Here is a 12,186-nt window from a genome sequence, read left to right as displayed (position 1 = left end):
CAAGAATTAAAGCTGTTAGCCTTGCTCCTGTATAGTATCTTATAACATAAATCATATGGATTAAAGTGGAGGTTGTTTTAGTCCTATAGCTGTACCATTTTTTTCTTGAACCTATTATGAAGTATTGAAATTAGATAGTTTGGTCCTCCCAGTTTTGTCTTTGTATTGTTTCTGGAAATGTATGAAACGAAAGTAAGACTATTGAACCTTTACTAGGGGCAGTGATATTTTCTCTGGTACTTAACCTATTCCAGGAAGGATGCCACCTGTAGTACGTGTTTACAATGGAAATCCTGGTGGAGGAATAATGAGAAATACAGACAGTAGTAAAAACAGCGGGGTCACTGTGGGCAACTTAACATAACAACCTACTGTTTGTTTATTTATTCACAGCTAAGGTAAAATCTGAAACTCAATGTATTTACATAATGTAATGTATTGTTTAGTGTAGGATATGATCATCACTTGCCAAGCCTTTGAGTAATTAATGCACAGTCCATATTTACTTACCAGATTTTTATAGCTGAATATTTTTACAATGTTAAGACTGTGAGTTCAGCCCAAGATATCCAAGACTAAAATGAAAAGTGAAGAGCCTTCTGTTATAAGGGCAGTTTCATTTACTGTATAGATTTTGTTATATACCAGTCCTCACCAACTTTTTTTGATCTGTAGATCTCTCAGAACTGAAAACTCACTTATAACAGAAGACTCTTCACTTCTCATTTTATTTTGTATCGTTGTTCTGCAGGCTGACTATCCCAGATGGTTTTGAAATGTTACAAAACAATTATGGGTGGGTTTGAAATATTAAAATGATACTCGGAAATCAAAGATTATTGTACTAAAACCAGATTAGTTAAAGGCATCAGGAGGAAATGAGCTGGGCAGAATTCTGTGTATATACATTTCTGAGAACACGCATGAAGTGGTGACAGGTGGACTTTCAGTCTGGGAAGGCAAGAAACAAAATAAACTGGAATGATTTTACACGGTAATAATAATAATAATAAAAAAATTTGTGTTGCCAAAAAATCCCATAATAACAACCTCCTTGGATTTAGCACTGCTATTGTAAGTGTCAATGGGCCCTGTTTTCCACTATGGTTATTTCATTTAGTTAAAGTAGGTAAAACAAATAAATAAATAAACTACTACTTATAATCACACCTTATGAAATGACACCTGTTTAATATGTTCCAGTTACTCTTAAATTGCATTTATTTCCATGGCTCATTAAACTGGTATAGTTTGCCTTAATGAGGCAGCATTTTGAACACAAATTTAGAAATTCATAGCCTTAATGATACAGGTCCCTATAAACACATTAAAACATCTTGGTCCATAAATACAGTTTTGGTTTTTAATAGCATAAATGGCCTCAGCAGTGGGCATCTTATTGGATAATTGTCAGGTATCTCAGAAAAGCCCTGCTGTGTTGGATAATTCTGCTAGGTTATTAAACCAACATTAAGAACTGTTTCCATGTTCTGTTGTCTCGGTCTTTCCATACAGCTGACTGTTATTTTAAATATCTTTGTCAGCAGCCAAGCGTATGCTGGAAGTGCAGTATACTGTCCAAAGTGAGGCTAGTTCTGTTTAGTATCTATACAGTGCCTCCACTAATGGTCAAATTTAGACCATGCTAAATGCAGAAAGAAAATAATCACTGAATAGTCATTTATGTTTAGAAATTATATTAATTTGTTTGCAGTAGAAACACACTTGCACCATAGATCGCTGTTACAGTAGTGAATTGAAATGGCTGCATTGTTCTAAACTGGGACAATTAGAAATCAAGAAACTGCTCTGAATGCACGGCAGTCAATCTTTTTCATTGTGTTGACAATGTATTCAACATCTCTATAGTTAACACCATCTAAATGCCAATAAATCATCCTGGAGAGAGTGTACAGTATATCAACAAACTTAAATGGCACGTAGGTTAATCTGCATAGCCATTATTTTTTCTACATATTGATTTTCTAACTATTTGCATAACCCTTACACCTCAGTGACCTTCATTATAGCAGAAAACCCATAGCAACTCTGATGTTTGGCTGCTAGTGCAAGCATTATAGGGAGGGTGAAGAGTTATTGTCATGAACCAGAACTAGGGTCCCTACAATGCACATTATTGTTACCGTCTAAGACAACTATGTTTTTACATTCAATCATTGAGAGCCATTTAAAGGGATTCGGCCAGGAACTTATTTCAAGTATTGGAATGTAATGGCTGTTTGAACGTTTTGACTTTGAGTTCAAGTAGAAACCAAAGCAGTTGAGCTAAAGCAAACTTTTATATCGCTGCCTTTATATTGTTCATCACACGTTTTGTGAATTTCTCAACTGCTGCATATTTATGATTTGTAGAGATGTTCTGTCGACTGGCATTTTATTCCTGGATGCATCCCTGACTGTTATTTTTAGCATTCAGCATTTCATCATCCCTGTACTGGGTGCCCCCTGTAGGCATGCTGGCGCTCATGTGCAGTCGGTTTTTGCCTCATCTGCATCATCATCTGGCATATTGTGTTTGGTGCACTCTGTCTGAATTAGCACGCTGTCTACCAAGTTCACATGCTAAACAACAAACCTTATGGATAAACAGTACTTGTTTAAAAAAGTACTATATGTAGAGCACCAGTTTTTAGTTATCAAGGTTTTAGGAGTTGGGGGATTACAAGGCAACTGTAGTGTATATGTACTGTATTATTTCATGCAGTGGCTTTGCAATTTTAACCAATGTTATATTATTCTCTTGTAATGGTTGAGTGTGGGTATTTTTGTGAGTCTGATCTTTGCTGAGTTGTTACTTTGGTGAAATCTGTACTGCCAAGTAATTAGCCAACTAGACACATGTTGTGGCTAATTGCTTTATCTTTTTTGGTCTACTTGACGTACTGTAGTTTTTAAGTTTTAGCTCAGTATTTATGATGTTTGCAGTGAGTGAGCAGTTCTTTGTTTTGTTTTTTGCACCCAGTTTGACCCAGAAGGAAGTGAAATGAGGTGAGCAGAATGTGTTTACTGCTGCAAAGAGGAGTGATGCTTCACAGTCCCTCTGCTGCCTGTGTTACTAAAAAAGAGCACCGTGTGTGTGCTAGGAAAAAATATCAACATAATGGAAACTACACAGTGTCAAATGTTGTATCTCTTAGGATAAAAAACAAACAGAACAAAGTCTGCAATGATCAAAGAGGGAACATGAAAGTTATGTACTCTTGAAGAAATATAAGGGGGAAAAGCTAAATTTCTTTTTTATTATTATTGGTAATGTTAAATGAGGCATTTAATATTAGCATGTGTGTGAGTTAGTCCTCCAGACAAGAGCTTTGGCAAACAATTTTGACTAACCCTCATTATGTTCCTTTCCATTGCAGCATGGGATACTGCATCCTGGTGGTCCATGGCTTTAACAAGCTGTGCACCCTGGTGGGTAAATGGGGAGCGACGGCCCTGACTGTGTCCATGCTGCTGCTTCTGCTGCTGTTTTCATGGAAGACAGTGAAGCAGAATGAAATCTGGCTTTCCAGAGAATCTCTCTTCAGGTAGATATACAAAGAACATACTGCATATTATTATATATTTACTAAATCTTAAATGTGTTGTCAAAGATGCTGTCATATTCATTTGTATTTTTAATAAAGGATAAACTCAAAAAGCATGGTATCTACCGGTATTGGCAGTTTGAGTGGTTATCTTTAAACTTGCTTTTCTACGTCTTCCAACTTTGTATTTTAAAAACTTTGATGCTTATATTAACTTTCCCCGATTTACGTTAATGAAAGTTTAGTTAGATGTTGATTAGAAACAAATTGGATTTTTTTTCTTCCATTATTTCATCATTGTAAAGCTGTAGACAAAGCTGGCCAACCTCAAAATAACTTTTTTTTGTAGGCTTAAACTTTCTTTTTTTTTATGCAACCCTCCCCTACAGTCTTCTATTAGAACGGGGAAGAAGAACCATTTGTCAATATACCTGTGAGCTGTGAAGTCTTTTGATAAACAGCTTTCCTGATATACAATAGTTGGATTAGTTAATAGAAAACTACCATCCATGCAGCTTACAGTTTGGAACTGGGTGCAGTTCTCCATTTCAGTAACTTGGAAAACAAAATATGGTATCATACTCAGTCTTTGTTTTGACTGTCATTTTTTATTTGCTCAGAGCGTTCAGCCATGTGACCGGACCACTTTGAATAGTGTCAGGTTTGTCAGTTGCTCTCTGCGATAATTAGGATTGATTCTAACTTCGCCTCTTTGGTCCTTTTAGGTTTAGAACTCTCGGTCTCCTCCTTTTACTTTTGGAAGATCACCCCAGGTTTTCAATATTTACTGAGCTCTGGTGTATTTTCTCAATCTTTCAAGACCACACCCCCAAGCGCTCTGAAAATTCTGAGTGAATAAACATAAGCACTCATTATTGCTCTCCACAGATCTGGAATTCAGACTTTGCCCCACAATGCCAAGGTACACTACAACTATGCCAACTTCCTGAAAGACCAAGGACGAAACCCAGAAGCCATTTATCACTACCAGACAGCTCTCAAGTAAGTAATTTAGCAGCTCACGCAAAGTACGCATCTACAGTACAAATGTAAATTATGCACGAGGTTAACTTCGCATGAAGTTAAAAGATCATTCTAAGTGCAGCATTTCCCTGGGATTAGCATGAAAGGAAAGGCTGGACTGTTGGGATGGAAGTAGACCTCCGTTAAGTCAAGGGATAGGTTTAGTTCCACAGGAAACTCATATTTTTGACTGTTCCGTTTGTTTATGCCTGTACAGTTCCATTTCGTTAAAAGATATCAATCATGTCATATTTAATGGAAAGGAACCCCCTTTATGTGTACTTCCTGCACTGACCTCAGTGTCACATTCCTTGTGTAGTGTTTGTTTACCTGTGGTCTCCTGGCATTCTAAAAGCCTATTCTCACACTAGCCAATTTTATTCCGGCTTTCTGCCTGCACAGTATGAATGGCTTCTGGATCTATGTCCAAGTCCTGTTTTTGAAAGAAAGCTGGCTGGCGTAATTCCAGGGTGACTTTTCCCCCTGATGACAAGGTAGTATAAAGGTTTCCATAGCTACACTTTTCATTGCCAGGACTGACGTACTGTAAATGAAGGGTGTAATCTTCTGACGGTTTAGCATATATTGATGCAAATTTCAAGTGTTTAACCTTTGTGCACAGTATGTGTATTTGGTACCAGAATTCATAAGCTTTTCAAATATGTGCAATTTGAAGTTCTGAACCACAATTAACGTATTTAAAGATTCAGTTTTTATGCAATCTATTCTGTTCACTGGTATCCTACATTTTCTTCAAAAGGGATTTTGACTTCTGCACCTCCTAATTTAATACATGTTTATGGGATCAAAAGTACTTGAATGTATATGTGGCAACAGTGGAACAAATACAGTGGGCTGCAGATAATAGTTTTTTGTTTTGTATGTGGGGTAACTTTGCTTTGTGCAAAGCTACAATCAGACACTTTAAAAATATATATTTTTTAAATATAGGTTTTATACCTAAATAAACTGAATTGCGAGCAATGTCGATAGACATACCTAAGCATGAATAGGATAAGAATATCTGTCTATCCAAAAGTACATACAACACATGTAGATGCATTACATAAGTCTTTGTTGATGTGGGTAAGACCATAGCTATTCAACCATTTCATATACAAAGACTTCCTGGCTTCGAAACAGGTCTGCGTGCTTTTACAAGAACATTGTTCTGACAAATGTTTCTTTTATTTAAAAATCAAAATTTCCTAGAAGGAATACATATTTATTATTTTTTTTATTTATTGAAAGGTACTGTCTTCAGCTGTCATTTCAGTCATGTGAGGAAGGACCGAAGAAAAACAAGAAACAGGAAACAAACAAACAGACAGTTAGGACTTACACAGAAAAAGGCTCAGGCTCCCTCAGGCTCAGGCTCAGGCTCAGGCTCAGGCTCTCTCAGGCTTCACAGACTCCTCCTGTGTTTCAAGGACCAACCCTGAGCACAGCAGCATGTCCCCTTTTATATGCTAAGCCCCGCACCTGTAGCCAGTGGAACATTAATCCCTGTATGACAGGTGTTCTTAAACTTCACATGACTCCAGTGGCCGGGATCTACATACGCACTTCCGCCCCTCACCAAGATGGTGCCCCCATAAAGGTGACTTATGTCACGGTCATGTGATCTGGGTGAGGAAAGCCTTGGGTTGAGTCTATCTTCTATTGTTGGGAGGCTGAATTGCAGACCGAAACCCCTTTGACTCGTCACAGGGAGGAAGAAGCTTTCTAGAGTGCAGCATGAAGCTCCCTAGAAACAAGACTGTAACTGCACAATTCAGGATGAAAGTTTGTAAATTATGACCCCTGCAACATCCTATCCCAGGATCTTGCTTTAATCAGGCTCTTGCCAGCAGCTCAACCGAAATTAAGACTGAGCGGGAAGAAAACAATTTTTATTCTCATTGGTTTTGCTCTTTTTAAATGTAATTGTAGATGTAATCTTCGTCCTGTCACCCAGGTTAACACATGCAGTACATTTCAATACTGTGTCTACCTAACTTTGCTTCAGTATATTGAATCCTCATTTTTCAACACGTTAGATGGCTTATTTGATATTTTCATGGAATTGGTCAAATATTTATTGTTACTCTCCATTAACCCATCACTTTACTCACAAGCAACTGGTTAATAGTGGCATGTGAAATGGGACTGGATCCTCTGTGTAGCCAACCGTGACATACCTCAAGTTTCCATCTAACCCCATTACTGAGGGAGATGATTTACTTAAAATCAAACCACCTTGAAGTTTAATCTCACTAAATCTAAGAATCGATGCACATTTGGACAGACTGTGCTCAGATGGAATACAAGGAGCTGTAGACGTGATACAAGGTTGGTGGTCTGGTGAAGGTATTTAATAATAGTTGGTGAAAACTGAGGTCTGAAAATTTGCCACAGTCTCCTCTTAAGTTGAATTCTTCTGTCCATGTAGGGGTTGATGCAGCTTATTGTTTTAGTGTCCAAAATTATTTTTTGTTGTTTCTTCTGGAACAGTTTGTACAATTCAACGATTCCTGTAAAATACACTGGCACGTGTTTGCAAATGCCAGAATGTGATGGAGTGTTTTAGCAGCTTGCCAAGCAGATTAGTGTCAGATATGTAATGGTCATTAGTCACGACTCAGCACAGCGCTAGTTAATTTCTGAAGACATCACTGTATGTAAGACTCAGTTACATTGCCTAAAGTGTTATAATATCCAGGCAGTTGTTGGTTTTAGCAACATTATTACAATGTTTTGTCAGTAAACAAAAAGCTGAACTAACAGTTTGAGCCACTGCATTAACCTTAAGGCAAACAGCATGTAGGTTTTTGTTTTTATAATTCAATTTCATTAAGCTTCCATGGCAATGGGTTCCAGTAATTTAGTCAGAGGTCTTTGTGAAGGACACTACAGGAATGATGTTTTTTGAAATATTTAAATTCTGTTGTCTTCTCTTGCTATCGTTTTTATCGTTTTTAAACATTGTACAATCATGTTGTACTTGTTTTTATTTCTTATCCACAGTGCTTGGTAGACAATATGTTATCAGTGAAACATTGTTCAGGTCAATTTTAATGATTTAAATCTGTCTTTCATATGTTGATTAAATGTCAATTTTATTTCCATAGCAAAGTCACCCAACACTGTAACCATTCAAAGACTGGAAAAGGGCCATTGGGATCTCTTGTGGCAAAATGTCTTTGCTAAATTATTCAAATTTCTGTTCTGGTTGAAAAGGTAGTGCTTGTGACTTATGTCTTGTCAATTTAAGTACTGTATGGTTTAATATTATTGTGTCTTTCTGAAACTGGTATTCGTGATGCCAAAGTGAAGTACTGTATTTAAGTAACGTTTGAAGGGCAGTAAATGTGTTGAATTTATGTGCTTACTGGCATACACATTTTGTGTGTGTGTGTATGTGTGTGTGTGTGTATATATATGTATATATATATATATATATATATATATATATATATATATATATATATATATATATATATATATATATATATATATATATAATTCTTTTTAAATGCATTTTCAAGGGATTATTTTCTTTATAATTACAGTAAATTGAATGTATTAGTATTATGCAGCTGGTGTGAACAGTTATGCTTGGGGGTTTGCATTGCAATGTTTTCTTCATCTACTATGTTAAAGTAAAACAAAAAAAAAAAAAATATTACCCCCTGTGGAAGGGTGGTGGGCAATTCACTGACACAGAGACAGAACTTTATTTGTAACACCGCTCAGGCCCACTGATTTATTTCAACCCGCAGAGGGCGCTGTTGTCCGTAGTTTGAGTACCGACAACGGTAAACAAGACCACGGTTATACCAATCAAGGTATACAGTCCAATTCAAGTACACTCGCAGGTGCTCTGGAAATAATAATTACAAAGGACAAAAGGCAAAAGAAAAACGGAAAATAAAAACTACAATAAGTAATAAAACTACAAAATAAAGGTGCTGCACGCTGCAGCGTTCACCCCGACAGCCGCTACTCGTTGGCCCGCATCTCCGTCCTACGCTCATGCGTTCCCTCATGACACTAACCAATAACAAGGGTCTACCCAAGTTTTCCCCACTGCAAAATAATCTTTCTTTCTTTCTTTCTTTATTTTGCTCGTTCTCCTCCGGCCATGCTCAGTCCGGCAGCAGAGCTTCCACCAGCTGGCTGGCTCGTTTCGTCTGAGAGGGGGCAGACCCGAGGGAACCCCAGAGTGTCATTTTATCAGTGCAGCAGCCCCCCAAAGCCTGCCCCTCAGCCACTCAGAGAGGGGGAAAACCCGCACACCTTCTTTCCCACCTCTCTGTGTCAATGCCGTGACTGACAGTGGGATATTGTAGGGCTGCTGCCCTCTTCCTGAAGAACTATGAATACACCCAGAGAGTCAGCGCAGGTCTCCCCCCAAAATATCTGTTGTGATTAGAACAACAAAAGTGGAAATGGCATCACTTTCACTACAGTGTAAATGAAAAAACACTGCCAACAGCCCTTTGCAGTTCTTTGCACTGTGTGTGATGATTGTTTATGTTGTAGCAGCTTTATGACAGGGTCAACTGCTGAAGTAATTAGAACAGTTGCAAGGAGACTTACCAAGGATTGCTTTGGATTTACGGTTTCTTATCCTTGACATTACACATTTGGAAGGTTTTATTGCCAGTATCATGAAATAAGATGTATTAATTGTTGTTGTACAGTTATACCAGGTTTTAGGTGCCCTCTTTAGCTCATCTTTATTTTAACTGTCAGCATTTGATTATGCAGTAGCATTCTTTACCTCCTTTGTTCTCTCATAATTGAAGCACACTTACACTGTCTTCACACTTGAGCAAAATGAATCCATTAGTTGAATCTAGAAGTCAAGTGCTCCCTGCTCTGATCACACAATAAATTAATCCTAGATTTGGTGCAGCTTAGTTTTTTTTCAGCGTAGGCACACTAAAGCTAGAGTTGACTTGGCAGTGCAGATCTGTACATGTGTAAAGCACAAATTGACGTGCATAATGCATGCACAATCAGACGTTAATGCAGAATAAAATGACTCTGGCATTAACTAATGCAGACTTGAAACTCCCCCAGGAGGTGAATGTTAATCCAATAGTCAGTAAAACTATTAAGATAAAAACATGTTGTGAGTCTTGCTTCAGTGTGCACTCAATGCTCTGAAGTGCCAGTGTGAAAACGGTATTACAGGACTTAGTATTCTGTTCAAAGCTTTAGTCAGAAGGAGGCATAGCAATTTGAGTCTGCGGGCTTTGCTTGACCATGCGTGTCAGGGCTGCTTCGTGATGTCCTGTTCAGGTGCATCATTCAGCCAAGGACAGCTCCTCCATACACAAATGTGACTTCCCAGCCAGCTGCTCTGTGGAATGATTCGAGTTTCTAGCACAGGAATACTTGCAGTGCCTCTGTCATCAGCAAGGTCAATAGATTTCTAGTTTTGTCATATCAGGGGTGAAATAGCTGTGTCTTCCATTTGTACACTGACAGCCTCCTAGGGCGAGATACATCAGATTATCACCTTGGTAACACACTTTATGAAAATCCGATTTCTGGGGATAATTATTTTTGTAATTTTGTATGTAATCTCCTATGCACCTAAAGTTTGCTCTACAAATAGCTTCCTGTTAAAATCAGTAGTTAAAAACTAGGACAAACGGCTTATAATCCTGGAGATGATTTACATTTCATTTGCATGCTGCTCTTTAAAGATCATTTTACGTTTGTCAAAAAATTACTTAGTGGAAGGTCAAACCAGGAATGTGAAACTTGCATAAGTTAAATGTCTTTCTACAGACACATTAAGTGTTTCTTTGTGAGAAGAGGATGTAGCATAGGTTGACCACAGAGTTGTGCAGGTCCTGTCACAGACAAACCCAGTTGATGTCAGCCTTTGCTTAGAAATTACAATAACATAAGACCATAAGAAAGGTTACAAATGAGAGGAGGGCATTCGGCCCATCTTGCTAGTTTGGTTGTTAGTAGCTTATTGATCTCAGAACCTCATCAAGCAGCTTCTTGAAGGATCCCAGGGTGTCAGCTTCTTGCAATCTTTCTAGAGCAGCAATATCCTTTTTGTAGCGAGGTGACCAGAACTGAACACAATATTCAAGAATAGGTCCTACTAATGCATGGTACAGTTTTAACATTACTTCCCTTGATTTAAATTCAACACTCTTCACAATTAATCGGAGCATCTTATTTGCCTTTTTTTATAGCTTCCCCACATTGTCTAGCTGAAGACATTTATGGGGGAGTCAACATAAACTCCTAGATCTTTTTCATAGATTCCTTCAAATTCTGTGTCTCCCATGTTATTTATAATGGACATTTTTATTGCCTGCGTGCAGTACCTTACACTTTTCTCTACTAGGTGTAATTTTGCCATGTGTCTGCCCAGTTCTGAATGCTGTCTAGATCATTTTGAATAACCTTTGCTGCTACAACGGTGTTTGCCACTCCTCCTATTTTAGGACCCAAGTCATTAATGTAGATTAGGAAGAGCAGAGGACCTAATACTGATTCCTGTTGTACTCCATTGGTTACCTTGCTCCATTTTCAGGTTTCTCCTCTAATCAGTACTTTCTGTTTTCTACATGTTAACCACTCCCTAATCCATGTGCATGCATTTCCTTGAATCCTTACTGTGTTCAGTTTGAGAATTAATGTTGTATGCAGGACTTTGTGAAAAGCTTTCTGGAAATCTAAGTAAACAATTATTTGCAATTATCCATTGTCTATGTTGTATCCTCAAAAAAATCAAGCAGATTACTTACACACGATCTCCCTTTCCTAAAACCATGTTGACTGTCTCCCAGGATACTGTTACCTTATAGGTAATTTTTCATTTTGGATCTTATTGCAGTTTTCATAAGTTTACATATAATAGAGGTCTGGCTTCTCGGTCTGTAGTTACTTGGTTCGGTTTTGTTTCCTTTTTTGTGGATTGGTATTACGTTTGCAATTCTCCTGTCTGTCAGTACAGCCCCTGTGTCAAGAGACTGTTGCATGACCTTAGTTAGCAGTTTGTAAATAACTTATTTTGTTTCTTTGAGTACTATTGGGAGAATTTCATCCGGCTCTGGGGATTTGTTTATTTTAAGAGCTCCTAGTCCTTTTAAATATTGTGAAAAGTAATAATTTAATATATTTATTTTCTATTTTTTTCTCTTCATCTATGATGTTGCTGTTTGTAACTCTTAGACATTTTACTTCCTCCTTGAATGTTCTTTTTCTGATATAATATTGGAAAAACTTTTTGGAATTGGTTTTAGCCTCCTTGGCAATGTTCATTTCTATCTTTCTCTTGGCCTTTCTAACTTCCTTTTGATTTGCACTTGCAGTTTCTGTGTACTCTGGTACGTTTTCTCTAAAGTGCCTTTTTGTTCGTTTTTATTTAATTGATCTATTAAACCATTTAGGTCATTTTGTTTTAGATTTTGATTTGTCTACTTTTTGGGATGTATTTTGTTTTTTGCCCTATTACTACATTTTTTAAAAAATAACCATCCTTTCTATGTGGATGTTTTCTGTATTTTACTCCAATCTACTTCTGTTAGTATGTTTCATTCCTTCATAGTTTGCCTTTTTAAAATTCTTTATTTTTGAGGGTTTAAAAAGCACTTCA

The 12,186-nt window shown here is 37.4% G+C and overlaps 1 protein-coding gene across 1 annotated transcript in view; it reads left to right on the top strand.

Annotated features, from left to right (window-relative positions):
- LOC121317823 (protein O-mannosyl-transferase TMTC1-like) overlaps positions 1-12,186 on the top strand; it is a 95,180-nt gene that overhangs the window by 63,432 nt on the left and 19,562 nt on the right. The window contains exons 9-10 of the mRNA XM_041253926.1: positions 3,381-3,548; positions 4,437-4,550. Of these exons, the coding sequence (XP_041109860.1) occupies positions 3,381-3,548; positions 4,437-4,550 (282 nt within the window). The remainder of the gene's footprint in view (positions 1-3,380; positions 3,549-4,436; positions 4,551-12,186) is intronic.

The sequence above is a fragment of the Polyodon spathula genome, chromosome 7 (assembly GCF_017654505.1).
Source record: "Polyodon spathula isolate WHYD16114869_AA chromosome 7, ASM1765450v1, whole genome shotgun sequence".
NCBI lineage: Eukaryota > Metazoa > Chordata > Actinopteri > Acipenseriformes > Polyodontidae > Polyodon > Polyodon spathula.
Note: the sequence above shows the minus strand (reverse complement) of the source record. Positions and strands in the feature narration are given on the sequence as shown.